The sequence below is a fragment of the Bombina bombina genome, chromosome 4 (assembly GCF_027579735.1).
Source record: "Bombina bombina isolate aBomBom1 chromosome 4, aBomBom1.pri, whole genome shotgun sequence".
Lineage (NCBI taxonomy): Eukaryota > Metazoa > Chordata > Amphibia > Anura > Bombinatoridae > Bombina > Bombina bombina.
The window spans coordinates 403,309,119-403,329,326 of record NC_069502.1 but is presented as its reverse complement, the minus strand read 5'-3'; the positions used below and the strand labels follow the sequence as shown (position 1 = coordinate 403,329,326).

At 37.5% G+C, this 20,208-nt stretch overlaps 1 protein-coding gene across 2 annotated transcripts in view; it reads left to right on the top strand.

Annotated features, from left to right (window-relative positions):
• The first annotated feature begins 4,404 nt into the window (after positions 1 to 4,404).
• The window catches only part of AHSG (alpha 2-HS glycoprotein), a 65,759-nt gene continuing 49,955 nt past the window's right edge, over positions 4,405 to 20,208 (top strand). For both annotated transcript variants that reach the window (XM_053710192.1, XM_053710191.1), the window contains exons 1-3: positions 4,405 to 4,644; positions 5,659 to 5,769; positions 10,903 to 10,987. In XM_053710192.1, coding sequence (XP_053566167.1) covers positions 4,432 to 4,644; positions 5,659 to 5,769; positions 10,903 to 10,987 — 409 coding nt within the window. In that variant the 5' untranslated portion in view covers positions 4,405 to 4,431. The remainder of the gene's footprint in view (positions 4,645 to 5,658; positions 5,770 to 10,902; positions 10,988 to 20,208) is intronic.

Below are 20,208 nucleotides of genomic sequence, written 5' to 3'. Positions count from 1 at the left end.
TACACAATACACGCACAATACCTGCTATACTTAACAGGCAATACGGCTAAAGGTTTTGTTGTTTTAGGGAGGAGATTTCATAAAGTTGTACATACTAAATTCCATATATACAGAGGTATTTGAGTTTAGATATATTGCCTAGGTCCAAGATGTTAGGTATTCTCTCCAGGTACACGATATAGGCCCAATAGTCAATGAGTAATATTATATAATGGCATTATAAGCACAAGGGTCCTGGTTATTATGGTAATGTTATATAGGAAAGGCAATAGTTAATATGCAAGTGTTGCACAATAACCATTGTCCAATAGGAGTCACCTGGTCATTTTGAGAGGCGGGGGATTAACCTCCGTAAACCAGCAGCTTTGATAACCGCACCACGCCAAAACATGTCAGCTGTAATAGCTGACTCCTATTGGGACAATTCCACCGCTGTTTTCACATTGTTTTAACCCAATTTTTGGGAAAATAAAGGATTATTTGAACTTTTAACCGGTGCTCCGCTACTTCATTTCTTCAATTTCTGATTCTGATCAAGCGAGCAAGCACGGTGAAAAAAAGGGGACATCCCTTCATTATTTCCTGAGCCCAGACTGGCCTGACTGCAGCACAAGCATTGCCCAATGAGATCTGAAGGATCGGACGATGCCCCCCTCCGCAACGTCTGAAGAGAGTTTGAATTGGACGGCAGAGAAATCAGGAAACCCAGTCAGGTAAAAGAAAGAGAAGAGTCTGCTCAAGCAGCAGCACCTGATACAGAGAAAGTCACCGGACATAGCCTTCTTCTTCCCTAAGACCAGACCCAGCGAAGGAGAGGGGGTAAGATTGACTTTTACGGTTACCTTAAAGAAGCATTTGTGACAATGTTATAGTGCATATTTGGGACTGTTTGTGTTGTGCTAAGCCTATGAGCAGCGGTGTCACAGTATATTACACTGTTTTTAGCACTATATTTACGGAGGGGAGATGTCCCATTTCATGCTTCATTTGTACCTCGCCACACAAAGGCAGCCGCAGCAAGCCTTGCGCTGAGTATGTGAGCACTGTAACTCCCTTAACTGCCTGAAAATATTAACTAAAACCTATCTCATGCGCAATGTCTATCTACCTGTCAACCGCAATCCCCCACCGCAATAACTAATAAAGTATATTAACCCCTATATCCGCCATCAAACCCACATCGCAACTAATAATTAAAATATTAACCGCTAAATCTGCCAACCCAAACATCGCAAACTACCTAATAAACGTATTAACCCCTAAACCGCCTTTAACCCACAGCGCAATAAACCTATTAAACTATTAACCCCTAATCCGCCAAACCCACACAATGCAATAATGCTAATAAATCTATTAACCCCTAAACCGCCAAAGCCCTCAACGCAGATAACTAATCACTAAGCCCCCTAACCTAACACCCCCTAAATTAACCCCATTACATAAATTAAAATAAAACTAAATTACAATTAAAATAATAAACCTAAACCTCTATTTTAGGACTAATTAAACTAAAAGTAAACATTACTTTAAAAATAAAAAATATTAAGTTTGAATTAAGCTAAAATTGCAGATAATAAAAAATCTAATATTACAGAAAATAAAAAACAAAATTATCAAAAATAAAAAAATTATACCTAATCCCTATGAAAATAACAAAGCCCCCAAAATAAACACCCCCTAATCTAATACTAAACTACCAATAGCCCTCAAAAGGGTCTTTTGTAGGGCAGTGATCTAAAGAAATCAGCTCTTTTCCTTAAAAAAAAAAAAAAAACCCACCCACCAAACCCCCCAAAATAAAAGAACCTAAGGGCATTCAGCTCTTTTACTGCCCTTAAAAGGGCAGTCAGTTTTTTTTTTTTTTTAAAAAGGCCCATAACCCTAATCTTTAAAAAAAAAAAAAGAAGAAAAAAACCCTATATCTAACCCCCAGGTTGGTACTCATGGTTCCTGAAGTCCGGCGGAGAAGGTCCTGTTCCAAGCGGCAACCGGTTCCTGAAGTCCGGCGGTGAAGTCATCTTCCAAGCGGGGACCTCTTCTTTCTTCATCCAAGACCAAGCCGGAGCGGAGATGAGTGCAGAGCATGACTGGCGACCGCAGAGCCATGGAGCGCGGAGGATCCTCTTCGTACAATCTCAGCCATACACTGAATAGTAAATTCAAGGTACGTGATTAAATATGGTCCCTTGAATTCCTATTGGCTGATTTGATTCTTCAAATTCAAATCAGCCAATAGGATGAGAGCTACTGAAATCCTATTGGCTGTTCAAATCAATGGCTGATTTGCCATTCCAATAGGAATTCAAGGGACGCCATATTTAATTGCGTACTTTGAATTTACTATTCAGTGTACGGCGGAGATCGTACAAAGAGGATCCTCCACGCTCCATGGCTCAGCGGTCACTGGTCCTGCTTTGCGCAGGAAGATGACTTCACCGATGGACTTCAGGAACCAGTCGTCGCTTGGAAGAAGACTTCACCGCCTGGAACAGGACCTTCTCCGCCGGACTTTAGGAACTGTGAGTACCAACTTGGGGGTTAGATTTAGTTTTTTAAATTTTTTTTTTTTCAAATAAGGGTTATGGGCCTTCTTAAAAGAGCTGACTGCCCTTTTAAGAGCAGTAAAATAGCTGAATGCCCTTTTAGGGGCAATGCCAAAACAAATGCCCCTTTTGGGGCAATGGGTAGTTTATTTTTTTTTAGTATTAGGTTCTTTTATTTTGGGCGGTTTGGTGGGTGGGGGGGATTAACTGTTAGAGGGGGGACTTAGAATTTTTTAGAATTTTTTTAAGGAAAAGAGCTGATTTCTTTAGGGCACTGCCATACAAACGGCCCTTTTAAAAGCTATTGGTAGTTAAGTATTAGATTAGGGGGTGTTTTTATTTTGTGGGACTTTTTTATTTTCATAGGGATTAGGTATAATATTTTTATTTTTGATCATTTTGTTTGTTATTTTCTGTAATATTAGACTTTTTTATTTTATGTAATTTTAGCTTAATTTAAAAATAGTGTTTTTTATTTTTAAAGTAATGTTAGGTTTATTATTTTAATTGTAATTTTTTTTTTAAATATATGTAATGGGTTAATTTAGGGGGTGTTAGGTTAGGGGGCTTAGTGATTAGTTATTTGCATTGTGGGGTTTGGCGGTTTAGGGGTTAATAGATTTATTAGCATTATTGCGTTGTGTGGGTTTGGCGGATTAGGGGTTAATAGTTTAATAGGTTTATTGCATTGTGGGTTAAAGGGACAGTCTACACCAGAATTTTTATTGTTTTAAAAGATAGATAATTCTTTTATTACCCATTCCCCAGTTTTGCGTAACCAACACAGTTATAATAATATACTTTTAACCTCTGTGATTGTATCTAAGCCTCTGCAAACTGCACCTTTTTTCAGTTCTTTTGACCGACTTGCAGTCTAGCCAATCAGTGCCGCTCCCAGATAACTTCACGTGCACGAGCACAGTGTTATCTATATGAAATACGTGAACTAACACCCTCTAGTGGTGAAAAACTCTTCAAATGCAATCTGAAAGAGGTGGGCTTCAAGGTCTAAGAAATTAGCATATGAACCTCCTAGGTTAAGCTTTCAACTAAGAATACCAAGAGAACAAAGCAAAATTGGTGATAAAAGTAAATTGGAAAATTGTTTAAAATGACATGCTCTATCTAAATCATGAAAGTTTATTTTGGCCTAGACTGTCCCTTTAATGGCGGATTAGGGGTTAATAGTTTTAATAGGTAGTTTGCAATGTAGATCGCAATGTGGGGGAATTGCGGATCAGGGATTAATAGTTTAGGGGTTAATAGTTTAATTAGGCATATTGCATTGTGGGGGGTTGTTGGTTTAGGGGTTAATATTGTTATTATTTGTGCCGATGTAGGTTTGATGGTGGATAGAGGGGTTTTACATGTCGGGTTTATTTTTGGGAGGCGTGTTAGACTTTTACGGGAGATTTTATGTTTTTTTTTTATTTTCTTAGGCTCCGGCAGTTTCTAAAGTGCCGTAAGTCACTGGCGACTCCAGAAATTGGTATTTACGCTCATTTCTGGACATCACTAGTTTATGCGACTTACGGCACTTTATGAACTGCCGGCACTGTATATGTAATACCCCGATCTGCAAGGGGAAATTACGGCTGGCGCGGGCTTCAGCGCTTGCGTTGAATCCTACGCCGTATATGTAATCTCGCCCTACATCTTTATCTCCTTCTTAGAGAAATTGCAATTTTTTAAGTAATTAAGAAATCATTAACCAGACGAATTGATTACCCAACAGTTTACTTTTTTTAATGTGTACAGTTTTGGAGAGCCAAAGCAAATATTTTTTCTGGCATCAATCTAATTGTTTTTCATATCTATCTATATATAAGGACAGCGCCTTTAATAGTCATCTGTATTTCCTGATAGTGAAGGCCATAATTGTAGGATCATGAAGCTTCTGTTGGTAGCATCGCTCCTGGCTCAGTTGCTCATTTGCAAGGCTGTTGTCAAATCTACTCAATTTAGTGGCAGAATTATTGATTGTGATGATGCAGAAGCGCATGAAGCAGCAGTAGTAGCTGTGAATTATATTAATGCAAATCATAATCATGGATATAAGTATGTATTGAACCGGATAGAAAAGGTTAAAGTTCGTAGTCAGGTGAGTTTGAAATATTGCCGTCTATATAAACATTAGGTTGTTATCCTAAAGGAACACTAAAGTCAAAATACAACTTTCAGGATTCAGATAGAACATGCAAATTTAAAAGGGACATAAAACACTATTTTTTCTTTCATGACTCAGATAGAGCAAACAACTTTAAACAACTTCTCAATGTACTTATATTATCACATTTTCTAGTTATCCTTTGTTGAAAAGCAGGAAGGTAAGTTCAGGAGTCTGCACGAGTCTGCAGCATTATATGGCAGCAGTTTTTCAGCAATGTTATATATTAGAAAAACCACAAGATGGCAGCACTATTTCCTGTCATGTAGTGCTTCAGGCATGTGCACTCTACCTATCTAGATAGATCTCTTCAACAAAGAATAACGTGAGAATGAAGCAAATCTGATAAACAAAGTAAATTTGAATTTTTTTTTAATTGTATTCTCTGTCTGAATCATGAAAGGAAAATCTTGGGTTTCCTGTCCCTTTGAACAAATCTCCAATTCATTCCCATTGTCAATTTGTTCTCAGTCTTTTTATATGCACACTTTCTGAGGCACCAGATCTTACTTAGTATGTGTAAGAGTTTATAGTTTATACATATAAGAGCCTGTGATTGGCTGAAGGCTGTCACATGTTACAGTGGGCAAAGAAATAGAACAATCTTCAAAATTTCTCATAAAAAAAATCTATTGATAATTTGACATTTTTTATTGTGCATTTGTGAATTATACAATTCTATTGTATTTTAGGTTCATTTAACTTTTTTTTTGTTTCCTTAGTAATTGATTGCTTTAATAAAAAATAGATACCATTAGTAAATTGAGAATAAAGTAATGTTTAAGTATTTATGGAACATTTTGTGAAAAAAATGCAGCTTTGATTTTGTGTTTTCTCTATTTATTAAATTCAAGATTCAATTTCTTTTTAATTAGTAAAGTATCTTAAATTAAAGGGGGGAAAGGGTACAGGCAAGAATCTAATCTGCTCATGTCCATGTTTTAATAGACACCTTCTGAAGAAATTATTTTTATGGAACTTGATCTTCTGGAGACCAAATGCCCGGCAGTCAGCCCCACCCCTCTAAAAGACTGTGTTTTAAGACCACGCAGAGAACAGGTATGATTTCAGTGATATTATTGTTTTTTTAATATATTTATTTGTCTTTACTGATTTTCATGCAAACTACAAGCATTGTTATTTTTTATGAGGGATTTGATTTGTAGCACAAAATGCAAAACATTATAGTGATTAGACAGTATTGCATCAAATTACCTATATTGTAGATATTCAAATTTTAGTTTAAAAAGACATGACAATTTATAGTATGCTAGGATGTTTTAGCTTATATAAGCACTTAAAGAGATACTAAACTCAAATTTTTTCTTTCATGATGCAGATAGAGCATGCAATTTTAAGCGACTTTCTAATTTACTCCTACTATCGATTTTAATTTGTTCTCTTGCTCTCTTTAATTAGAAAGCAGGAATGTAAAGCTTAGGAGCCAGCCCATTTTAGGTTCAGCACCTTGACTAGGGCTTGCTTATTGGTGGCTACATTTAGCCACCAATAAGCAAGCGCAACCCAGGTTCCGAACAAAAAATGGTCCGGCTCCTAAACTTCACATTCCTGCTTTTTAAATAAAGATAGCAAGAGAACAAAGAAAATGTGTTAATAGGAGTAAATTAGAAAGTTGCTTAAAATTGCATGCTCTATATGAATCATGCAAGAAGAAAAAAAGTGGGTTTTGTATCCCTTTAATGGTAGATATACACCATGCACTTCAATCAAGTTAGTAAACAGCACTTACCAATCAGCACCTGTATGAGCTCAGAAATTTGTACTTAGTTTAGTGTTATTTTTTTAATATATATTTTCAATGTACAGTAGCCCAGACTGCTGCAGAACAATAGTATGATAGAGCTCTATTTACTGTTAATCCTCTTAATGGTAAGTCTATATGCACACAAAAAAGCTTCAAACCTTCTTCATAGACATCAATGAAGAGTAATGTAAGAATATTTAAATTGTGACAAGCCTTTAGATTTTAGCTTATAGTTGAAAACATTCCAAAATATGAAGTATGCACTGTAATATCTGGGTCTCTAAACGTCACATATCACCCTTGGGGCCCGATTACAAGTGGCACACAAAATAATTTTTTCACTCTAGCATTAACTGAGCTTAAAAAAATTATTGTGAGAGGGTTAGAAGATGAAAGTAAAAAGATAGCGTGCGAGTGAAAGACCAAGCTAACCTCTATGCTAAACCTGAAGTCAGTAAGTAATCCTTTAAATTCCTAAGTTATTCACATACAAGAACATGTCCATTTTATTTTAAAATATACATCTATATATATATATATATATATACAAAAGAAGTGACCAGCGCTCAACAAGATCCTATCTATAGTTTAACTCTAGATAGATATCTGGGTTCAAAGGGTGTATAGAGATCTGTGTATGGAGATATCTAGTTACATGTGACTGGTAGTATTATGCCGCATGAACCAATGATTAAATGTACCCCTAGCAAAGTAGGTAAAATATGGAAAAAAGAGAGCAAATCTTGGTAATTCAGCGCAACTAAATACAAAAAAGGTACAGGTATAAGTACAAAATAGTAATAAGGAGTCAAATAGCAAATCTAAGAATTATATAGAAATAGTTCAAAACATTCTTGAATATATTCCACGTTGGTGCAGGAGTCAAATTTAAAGTATAGTAAATGGATGGATGTCTCCTTACCGGAAAATACCTCAATCATATGAGGTAATGAATGATCATGTAAGGAGTATAGGCCGTCCCTTCTTGACTTGGCAAGTTGGAGTGCCTCAGAGTTGTGGTCTTGGGAACGGGTTGTCCTGGGGTCCTTCCCTGCGAACTTGTGTATGGTCTTTATCTTGTGGAAGCTTCCAGAATTGTTAAGCCTAAGTGTCTCTCCGGAGTATAGTACTTCAGACAGTGTTCTCTGGTCCTCAGTTTCTCAGGTAGATATAGAAAAAAGAGAAGAGTACATAGCGTGATACTGTATAAGCAATACATTTATTCAGAGCAATTGTGGTAAGATATACACTCACATGTAAAGCCCTCAATCCGTGATGAGGTAAGATTTTAGCACATAAAATGATGTAAACACCTAGCATAAAAATGATCCTCAGCCTCTGATGAAGAAGTAAGTTGAAAACTTTGAAACGCGTAAGGTGCTAATAGAAGTGTGGCAGTGCAGTTTTCACATACTTTGTTTTGTGACCGGCTACTGAGGATCATTTTTATGCTAGTTGCTTATGTATATATATGTGTTTTTATAGTCCAAACGCTGATTACTTATTGCTAGGGCTTTTAGGCCCACATCAACGCACATTTTCGTCCTTTGGATGGCCTGTTTGAACTACACTTTATTGCATCAATAACAGCCAGCCATTTGCACTTTGGTGCAAGATACCTATACATATAAAGGGTGCACTGTTTTAATAACTAACTTTGGCTCCCCTATTCCTGGAACATTGTTCAGCATTCAGAATTTGGGACACAGCATTCTGAAACAAACCACCTATATTTTACCTCCAATTTTACCATTATTACCTGTGTGATTTATCGGCTATGTGTTTACATCATTTTATGTGCTAAAATCTTACCTCATCACGGATTGAGGGCTTTACATGTGAGTGTATATCTTACCACAATTGCTCTGAATAAATGTATTGCTTATACAGTATAACGCTATGTACTCTTCTCTTTTTTCTATATCTACCTGAGAAACTGAGGACCAGAGAACACTGTCTGAAATACCATACTCCAGAGAGACACTTAGGCTCAAGCTACAACAACTGTGGAAGTTTCCACAAGATAAAGACCATACACAAGTTCGCAGGGAAGGACCCCAGGACAACCCGTTCCCAAGACCACAACTCTGAGGCACTCCAACTTGCCAAGTCAAGAAGGGACGGCCTATACTCCTTACATGATTATTCATTACCTCATATGATATGATGATTTTCCGGTAAGGAGACATCCATCCATTTACTATACTTTAAATTTGACTCCTGCACCAACGTGGAATATATTCAAGAATGTTTTGAACTATTTCTATATAATTCTTAGATTTGCTCTTTGACTCCTTATTACTATTTTATACTTATACCTGTACCTATTTGTATTTAGTTGCAATGAATTACCAAGATTTGCTCTCTTTTTTCCATATATATATATATATATAGCTATATAAAAAACAAACGATGTGCCATCTCACCTAGACCATATATTGGTGTAACCCTTGTTAACTAAATTATTGGTAACCAGGGGTGCCTGGGGACATAGTGTGATAAAGATACAAATAAAATAAAGTATTTTCTAGCCAGAACTTACACATATAAATATCTGAAGATAATAAATAAATATATAAGCCCTAAATATATAAGCCCTAAAGGCTACGTGAGTAAAGTGGGCCAATCCCAAGGTGACAGGCTCCCTTCCCAATTAAATATCTAACAATGCATAACGTTGGTTAGGTTAAATTGCATTTAATTTTTACCAAATACATACAGAATATAAATACATATGCCATATAAAGTGACAAATGCTCAATTAATTAATTAGTGTACTAAACATATATAAATACAAAACCACCAATGGCTATTGGATACAGATAAGTAACCCCCTATAGTAGCTGAAAGAATATCATGTCATAAAAGGTACGTATATACAGACAGTAATCACAATGTCAGCGGAATCCTAGGGATGTTTATCATATTCTCACACTCTGACCCTTTTCTCAAACATAGAGTTCCGTCATAGGCACAAACAGCTTTAGAGGCAATTTCAGCCGTTGATAATCATATAACACCAACAGTTCATGCAAAAATAGCCGTGGTCAAGTAAGGTAAAGTTGCAGCTAGGCAAATCAAAGCAAGGTATGCAGGCGTGGAAATTGAGCAAAGCAAGTTAGTCATAGCCGTTCACACAACCGCAATTGGGACCACGCCTGCATAACGCAATTGGGACCACGCCTGCATACCTTGCTTTGCTTTTTTCTTTCTGTGTAATACCTTATTTTCATATGCTTTTGATGTGTTTTCTGCAACTTTTTTTTATCCTTTACAGTTTACTTTTCAAGTCATACTAAATATTCCAGCTCAATTTCTGCTTTTGCTCAAGCGTAAACGATAGCTTTCAACTTGTAATACCAGTGTAAGTTAGAGCAGTTGTGATATCCATTGAAAATATGGGCTGCGCTCAAGAGAAGTTGGTCAAGCTAACCCTTTCTCTGGATAATGCACTTTACCTTGGACTTGAAATTTCAAAGTCGCAAGCTAATAGTAGCATGGTCAATAGTAGCATGGTCTAATTGCGCCAACGTTGTCATCAGCGAGCGACTTGTAACCTGGCCCTTGGTTGGGTAGAAGGACATTTTTTCACAACAAAAATATATAGTTTTGTATTAAAACAATTTAAATGATTAATTCTTTATCAAATCAAGCCCCACAGACCCACATACAGTATATGAGGTTATATACTTTGGATTATACATAAAGAGACGGAATCAGCCAACTGTCTGGAAGAGATGTATTAATTCTCAGTGGCCAGAGGGAGAGGAATAAAAGGGGCTTTATTGGAAAAATTATATATATTGCACGGGAGGGTCCCACTCCCCAGACAATAGGATGGACCATCCTCCTTCAGTACTTAAAGGGACATGATACCCAAATGTTGAAACATTTTCTAGTGATGCAAAACATCTGTATAAAGTATACTAAAAAATATCACCTGAACATCTGTATGTAAAAAAGGAAGATATTTTACCTTCAGTAGTCCCATTCTAAAAGAGAGTTTAAAGCAGCCAATCAAGATGCTAGTTCCAGGACTTGCAAGGGAGTGTGCGGCATAGCCATGTTATTTCTCTTTTCAGTTTAAGGAAGTTTACTATGAAATCTCGCACAATTTCAGTGAAATCTCATAAAATCGCAGTAAAGCAAAGTGTGACCATGTAAATTACAGGAGCTGAATGAAAACTTACTATTGTGAACTGAAGAAATATTGAGGTAAAATATCTTCCTTTTATACATAGAGATGCTTTTTACAGTTATGCTGCATCACTTTTAATTGATTTAGCGAGTTTTATGTCCCTTTAAGCAAATAATTGTGTTATTTTTCTGTATGGCTTAATACATAATTTAATTCACAATCTCTTCATTTTAGTAAAATATCTTTAATAGAAAGATAGAGGAAATAATTTGGGGATCTATCGTTGCAGGTAGTTGAAGGTGACTGCGACATCAAACTACATAAAGAAGGAGGCAATTTTACTGTACTTGGTGTAAGGTGCAAATCTGAAATAGGTAATTATATTATTTATCCATTGTATACTTATAAGAAGGAACAGTACATTTAGATCAAATCCTGTATGATAGATGTGATACAAAAAATGTTTTTATATTTGATTACAACTCATTTTGAGATTTTATATTTATATACACGCACACACACTATATATATATTTTTTTCACCAAATAGCTGTTTTAATCTTTTGTTTATATTTGGTTCTAATATTACAGAAAATCCTAGAAAATTCTTTGTGGTGATTGGTGCTATTTAGAACAACGTCAATTAAAGGGATAGAAAGGTCAGAATTGAAATGTACATGAGTGCATTTAAAGGGACAGTATACACCAATTTTCATATAACTACATGTAATAGACACTACTATAAAGAATAATATGCACACATACTGATATGAAAAATCCAGTATAAAACTGTTAAAAAAAACCTTGGAAAAAATGTTTTTAGTAAAAGTTACTATTTTTCAGTGGCATACACACATATGCTGTGAGGGCTGTGAACCAGTATTCAAACACAGTGCCTGCTCAGAGAGCTTGCAGTAGTGTGCATTATGTCTGTGAAGACTTAAATGGACATTCCGGTAATAATTTAAATGCACATAGATGAATTACATCTTTGGATAGAAACACATTTGAAATATACATGTATTAGCAAAAATGTTTCAAGTAAAAGTTCTTACTGTTTTAATGTTAACATTTATCTCTGCACGTGCATGTGAAACAGTTTTTCTCTGTGCACCAGCATTTGAAATACTGCAGCTGCTCAGAAGTGTCAGTGGGGTTTGTATCATGTCAGCAATTAACAAATTGAGTCATTACCAGATGATAATAGCAGTCTATTGCAAATGAAGTGCCCATTGAGCCATTGTATGCTGATTTAATTATTTAATTAAAAGAGACAAAATAAATAAATAAAATATATAGCATATACTTATTATTGTTGCACAAAACAGGACAGCCAAATCAAAATTATGATTCGGAAATCTGAGCGTTTGATTACAGTTTACCTTTACAATAAAGCTAACATTTAGCCAAACTAGAAAAAAAAGTGTACCCACTAATCACTGGTTGACAGGACCCCCCCCCCCCCAATTATATTGGTGGGCAAGGGCAAACATGAAAAAGTTACGTTATTAATGGGATAGTTAAGTCAACATTAAACTTCCATGATGGAAAAAGAGCATGTAATGCTAAACAACCTTCCAATTTACCTCTATCATCCAATCTGCTTCGTTCTCTTGATATCCCTTGCTGAAAAGCATACATAGGTAGGTTGAGGAGCAGCACTGTTCCACTGGGATCTAGCTGCTAATTGGTGGCTGCACATATATGCCTCAGTATTGGTTCACCTGATGTGTTCAGCTAGCTCCCAGTAGTGAATTGCTGCTTTTTCAACAAAATGATACCAAGAGAACTAAGCAAATTTGATAACAGAAGTAAATAGAAAAGTTGCTCAGAATGATGTGTTCTTTTTTTTTTTTCATTTATTTTATAGATTTAAAAAAAAAAAAGATTCATACAACATAAAAATAAGGAAAAGATATTGCACTTATGTTACATTTATCTTGAAACATTACCGTATAACAAAATTTAGATATGTCCATGCAAAAAAACAAAACAAAAAACGCTTTGATAGCTATACATATTAATCTTCATCTTAATTAATTCAAATTTTAAAAAAAGAAAAACAAAGTAATGAAAGCATTTCTTTTGGACCATAAAAGAAGAGACAAACATATAAATATGTTCTGGATTGATATCCCGCTTAAGGGGAGAAAAAAAAAAAAAAAAACACAAAAACACAAGCCTGCCGCCCACCCCCCACTCCCCCCCCCCCACGGCTGGGATAGTCTAAACCAAAAAGAAAACGTGTTATATACAGTCCACCTATATCCTCTAATCAGCTCTCCAGTCAGGCTCTAACCAATGCTGGGGCAATTCCCCTTCAAGTACAAGAGATAATTGATCATTCTCATATATGAAAATTTCTAAAGGGTTCTATAAATTAATGTTGCAGGGTATAGGCCAAGCAATCAGTAGATATTTCCATTTAGCAAAAAACAGTGGCGTCACTAGGGTTGGTGTCACCCGGTGCGGTAAGTTATGGTGTCACCCCCCCCCCCCCCCAGAAAGCAGACACACACAAAAACACAGGCACACACACATACAAACACTCAGACACACTTAAAAACATACTCAGATGCACACACAAACACTCGGAAACACACTCAGACACACACACAAAAACACTGAGACACACACACACACACAAACTCAGACACACGCTTACAAAATATGTAAACTGCACTGCATTAATTATAAAGCGCATGCCTAGAGCTGCTCCCTGGCTCAGCAGAGCATCAAATGAAAGATAAACAGAGCACTCTAAAAATAAATCACTAAAGAAAAGGTTTAGGCGCAAACTATGAAAATTCTGCTCTCTGACTCTGTTCCAAGCCTGTCAGTGCACAGCCCCGGGCCGCGTGCCTACCGCTTCTTATGGCCAATCACCTCTGCACTCTGCCCACCCCCAGACCCCCGCCCGCCCTCCTACCTGTTCAGTGTGCACTTAGTGTACCGTAACCGTAATGGTCTGGTGAGCATCATACGTGGCTCCTTCACTTTAAAGACAGTGTCAAACAGTCATACGGTCAGGTGCCAGGCATCCCCTCATGATTTGCCAGTTCCCGTTTAGAGAGACAGCACAGCAGTGAGTGACTCCACTGCTCCACATGTCACTGAGCAGTGAGCACAGATAGGCAGGCAGGTTTAGGCTAGCAGCGCAACTTTGCAAGCCCCACGGCATGCCCACAACATTCATAGCGAAATTGGGCAGGGGAGAAGCAAAGTACAAACAAGCAAAAGCAGCCGGGAAAACTATTTGTTGAAATTGCAGCACTGGCTCAAGGGGCAAAAAAATTGTGTGTCTACAACTTCCCCAGTCCCACCAATGTTAACAAATGCCAGCCCCTCTAATAAAAAAAAAATCTATGCATCTCAACATTGTATTTCTTTGAATTTCAAAGGAGGGTGTCACCCGGGTGCGGCCCGCCCCCCCCCGCCCCCCCCCCCCTAGTGACACCACTGGCAAAAAAAGCTCTAAAATGTGCCTCAGAGTTTAACTTAACATCATGAGATTCAATAACCATTTGAAATTTGAGTAGGTTGGACTATTCACTTATCTTAGGAACTTTAGTCGATTTCCACTCCCGTAGACACTATATTTAATTTAATGAATTAAGACATGTACCATAATTCCTAAACACATTTGGTAATGTAAGGCATTAAAAACAAAAAATGTATTTCATGGTTTGCATCCTGCCTATCTAACTGGTCATATAGTCTCCTTACTTGACATATACTCTGATCCTCTGCCACTTTTCTCCATCTATACATCTTCCATTTAGGTCACAGTTATATATCACACCCTCCCTATTCAACCATGTCACAAGCTGTCTCTTTGCAATCTCACACTACTTACAGCTCAATATCCTAAAATGTGTAATACCCCCACCCCAAAATACAACCCATATTAGACTTCAGTTGTAGTGTAATCACCTCATCTACCAAGGTCTGCTGTCTTGGTGTTAGACGTATCTTAGTGCTCTCCTTTATACCCTTGTATCCAAACACTAACACATTTTCTAGAATTTTACCTTCTTCACTCAAGACACCATAAAATTTTAAATTTACCTACCTATCTCAAAGGCAGTGGCATTATCAACTCCTATATCTCCCCTACCCAATCTATAATAATTGCATCTGCCAGAATACTTAATTTAACTTTCAAGATCAGCCACGTCTTTCTGTTGTTCCCTATAAGGAATCTCCATATAGTATCAAACAAAATTAACAAAGCATACTCTAACCTATAAAGTACTAAACAATATTGCACTAAACAAACCGTAATCTTCAATCTACCTATAACCTATGTCTACCCTTCTCATGATTACTTCACCTTCTCCTGTTCCCAAGACCTCTCTCAAGCCGTGCCTACAATATGGAACTCTCTACGACCTACCATTGGATATTCATTAATTTTCCAAAGCTTTAGGTTCTCTTTAAATCTAATTTTTTTTTTTAGATAAGCTTTGCCCCAACTTTCCTAAAAGTTTGTCATTGGAGTCATCATTATATAATTTGTTTTATCTTTAAATATGAATATAAAACATTATAGCTAAAAGAGGTATCCATGCAGAATTTTAACGTGCTAGAAGGGACAATAAAGGGACATTAAACTATTAAGTACAAATACAATAGAATAGCTAACTGAAGTGAAAGGTACAGCTGTCAAACAGCAGATCTGTGAAAGTGTACTGCTCCTATCACAAGATGCACCAATACGTGAGCTATAAGATGGTGACACCCAGTATAAAATGTAGAGCTTTACCAGCTGGATTCTGTAATGAGGTAAAATAGGAGAATGGCCTTAAAGAGCTGCAGGTACAGGAGGCAAAACAATAGCATTGTGAGTATTAACCATCCTACTGTAGTTGTACCCAGCAGTTTAATGTCCCTTTAAGCTAAATCTCTGCGTATCTCTGTGGTGTCAGCGCAAGTGTACGATCATCTATACAGGGTATCACTGGTCCTGGCAGCTAGCAAGTGGGATTGACCCGGAGCCCCCACGGGTCATGCGATATACAATGAAGTTTTGTTGATTCTGGACAGCACTCTCCAATGCCGTAAGGTATATGACAAAAACTTGCTTTATTCTAAAAAGCAGTTTAAAACATGGCTCACACAATTAAAAATGATGATAAGGCACAGACTTGGAAGACTAGTCTGATGTGTTTCGGCCCGAAATGGCCTTAATCATAGGCACAATTGTCTGTTGCACCTGGGAGGCATTAAACACCTCCTTACAATCTCATTGGATAGTTTCCAAGCAGTGCCTCAAATGATCCCTGAAATTTGGGGCCGAATTGCGTCTGACTAGTCTGCCAAGTCTGTGCCTTATCATTTTTAATTGTGTGAGTCATGTTTTAAACTGTTTTTTGGAATATAGCAAGTTTTTAATGAGTTTTGGTTTTGTCATCTATGTGCAGCCATGGCTCACACAATTAAAAATGATGATAAGGCACAGACTTGGAAGACTAGTCTGATGTGTTTCGGCCCGAAATGGCCTTAATCATAGGCACAATTGTCTGTTGCACCTGGGAGGCATTAAACACCTCCTTACAATCTCATTGGATAGTTTCCAAGCAGTGCCTCAAATGATCCCTGAAATTTGGGGCCGAATTGCGTCTGACTAGTCTGCCAAGTCTGTGCCTTATCATTTTTAATTGTGTGAGTCATGTTTTAAACTGTTTTTTGGAATATAGCAAGTTTTTAATGAGTTTTGGTTTTGTCATCTATGTGCAGCCATCAATTAGCAGCTACTGGTCCTATCTAGATATGCGTTCCAGGAAAGAATATCAAGAGAATGAAGCAAATTAGATAATAGTATTAACATGGCAATACAAGCTGTCTTCTCTGGTCTCTCTTATGCATTGAGTGATCAGTCCACTGGTTGCCCTCTTGAAGTGTTTTTGTTGTTTTTATGCACAGCTCCAATAAATGTTCCCGTTTTTCAAAAGACCGGCTGAGAATTCATTTCTTCATTTCCCAGTGAAGCCGGATACATTGGTGTACTATTATTCAGATACGGCCTGCAATTTTAAACAACTTTGTTGAAAGCTAAACCTATGTAGGCTCATATGCTAATTTCTAGGCTAATTTTTTTGGGCAGAGCGGGCGGATGTCCATGATGGCCGTACTTTATTAGAGCTCCACATATGTCCGTGACGAAACCGGCATCCAGACACAACTAAACGCCCAATCCGCAAATCAAATAGCAGAGCAATGTGCGGTGAAGCAGTGGGGTGACTACTGTCGACTTATTCAGTCATTTTCACTAGACATGCGGCGGCTCCCAATCTCCCGGCCGCAAGCGGACCTGAAATGATCGCCAGACTGGAGCACTGGTAACCAGATAGGCAGCAAACAGAGACTCACCCAGGGCTGATATAGCCCCCACGCTCCTAGAACAGGGGGAAATCCTTGCATGTTGATGGCCGTGACGAAAATGTTCATAGTGCTGCTGAGAAGGCAGACCCGCACCAGATCGCGGTAAGGATCCCTGCATCTCCAGGGCCATTTTTCTCAACAACCAACATAGTCACTTCCCACCATATTTTACAGTGGCTTAACGTATAAACATTAACCTGTCTAAGTTACACCAGGCTTTATGCCCCACACCACCACGTGGCAACTCACAGAAATATAGCCCCTGTATACATAAGATGGCCTAAACAATTGTGACAGGCTGCATCAAAATAAGACATGACATCTAGCACCTTTTACACAGGTATTATAAGCCTCTACAGTGCCTACATTTTTAAGAAGCTTGCCTGACTCAGACGCAAACTTTCCAGTCCCGGCCTCTCCTTTTCACGGATTGAGCACTAGAGCCGTCTGAATAAAAAGCACAGAGGAAGAGTTTAAAGAGATGGTTGTTACCGCTTTTTTTTATTGATCAACTGCGCAGTAAAATGGCACAATGCAGAACCACCAAGACCGACAAAATACCGAAGTCAGCAGCTCAGACCTCAAGCACTATGAACACTTACTTAAATAAATTAGAGAAACTGAAACTATGAATGCGACACTTGCAGACTGTAAAGAAGACCAAATTTCAAACTACTTAGGCCTATCTCTGCAACGTCCCAAATCAAATGAATCTGTCCCAGCACCTTCTCAACACCCTAAACCTCAAAGGAGGACCTGATTGGAGGTTGCAACCTACCTCACAAAGAAGAGACCATACAGTGAATCAACCAACACTATGGCAGCAACTTGAACATTCCTACCTTATGCATCAATGACTTGAACACTTTCTAATATCTAACGCTACAGACTTTGAGGAATCATTTTTTCTTCTTCCGTGAGTCTGAATATTTCCTACAATGTTATTGATAATGTTATTGTTAAGTAAAATGTAATGATTGTTTATAGCATGTAACCTGCACAGTTAATTATTGTTTACCTGAGCACATCTCCTCAATCTTACAATGTTCTAAGCAGTCACAATGTTCACTTAAGGTCTGAACTAACTAAATTATTCTAAATGGTAAAAATACTACACAACCAGACTCTGGCATATAGTATCTCCACACTAAACTTCTTCCCGCCTCTGGATGCGTGTTTGGCCTATTCGTGTATACACCCTTTTCTCAATACTTTTCACATCTCTCAATCCCAAGAGATCTTGAACATTTCACTATTCTTTAATCTACTCTTTCTTTACCAACTCCTTTTTTTTTCTTTACCCCTTACCCTTTCTCCAAACTCACAAACAATATAAAATACATTTGTCATTTGAATATATAACAAGCTTCTTATCTCTTGGGTACAACACTGCAAAATACTATATACTCAGAATGGCTAATGCTAATTGTTTTCAAATCGCCACCCAAAACGTTAAATGGTTTCTGTCCCCAGGAAAACCCTCCATAGCTTTACATGATTTCTATAAAAGAAAAATACACATAGTAATGATACAGGAAACCCACTTCATAAAAACCAAAGAGCCAAACCTATCCCCACTCTACTATGACCAACATTTCCTAAGCTCCAGCCCAAACAAAAAGAATGGTGTAGGCATTCTATTCAGGAAAGGGACCCTATTTGTGCTGTTACACAAATACTCAAACCTCGTGCATTTAAAACAGTCAAAAAATCTCCAACTTTTCAATAAATATTTATAAAACAGTGCTGATGCCCCATAAACATCTCAGACGCTGACACCCGCTTTCTCACCAACCATACTGACTTTTTAGTAAAAACCTCAATACACTATCTAGGATTATACATAGCTCCACAAATACCTGACTTATATAATATGAACTATGTTCCCTTTCAAAAAGAAACCCAAAAACTCTTAGACACATGGCACAGACAGGGACGTGTACGCACAATTAAAATGACTATACTTCCCAAATACATCTACCTATTCCAGACTCTCCCTCTTGACAAACTATATATCCCAACAGCCTTCAGTTGGTCTCATCACAAAGCAAGAATACCTAAAGAAATGTATCTAGATAAAAAACACGGGGGCCTAGGAGTTCCCAACTTAGTCCACAACTATAGAGCCGCACACCTCGCACGCATAGTTGCATGGAATCATAGTTGCATGGAATCACTCACCAATTAGAATCCCTGATCCTTGGGAGAGAGAATCTCAGGGAAATATGTTGGACCCCAGAAAAACACAAATCCAGCGACATGTACTCAAATTACTACATGACAAGCACACTAAAAGTATGGGACAAATTAATAACCACAACCAAAAATATATCAAGCCCTTTCTTCCCCCTAACGACACTTTTAGACAACTTTACGCTCAACATAAATTTCCACAGATCCCCAAAATAAATGGCATACTATCAAATATTCCTGCACACTTATTCCTATCAGAAGGTCGAATCCGCTCCCAAGCAGACATTTTCCCAAAATTGGTACCCCTACTTTCATACACTCCATACTATTGTAACTAGCCTGGACAGACTGGACCTCACAAGACCCTTCACACCTTATGAGGCCCTTTGCATGAACCCCAAAATAACTAGATCACACGTCTCCCTCATCCATAAAATGCTCAAGAGCTCTTTTCCTGAAAAGAGACCATCTTACATAATGAAATGAAAAGGGAACTAAACACCACACTCACTGATGAGCAAAGGAGCAAGACATTTAAAATAGTTAAAAAATCTTCACTATTCCAGATCATTACAGAAATTGATTATAAGTTACTCTCAAGATGGTATTTGACACCCCAAAGATTGTACAGTATGTTCCCACATTCATCCCCACACTGCTGGAGACACTGTGGAGAGATATGTACCCTATCTCACATCTGGTGGTCTTGCCCCCTGACCTAAGCTTACTAAAGGGATATTGATAAATGTATAAACGGTACACTAGGGGTTATCTCATACCTACCATGATACTTCCTAATAACACTCTGAAAAATCCCATGCAAATACCGTCAAAAACTCCTCCAATGTATGCTGAATTGCACTAAAGGGTTTATTGAAATTTCAAGTGTAAATGGTGTCTCTCCAGGACAATAAAGCTTCTAGATTCAAATTCTATAGTATAAATATATATATATATTTATTGAATAAAAGATTCTTATTTATTAAATGAACGATTCTTATATATGAGATCAAAATAAT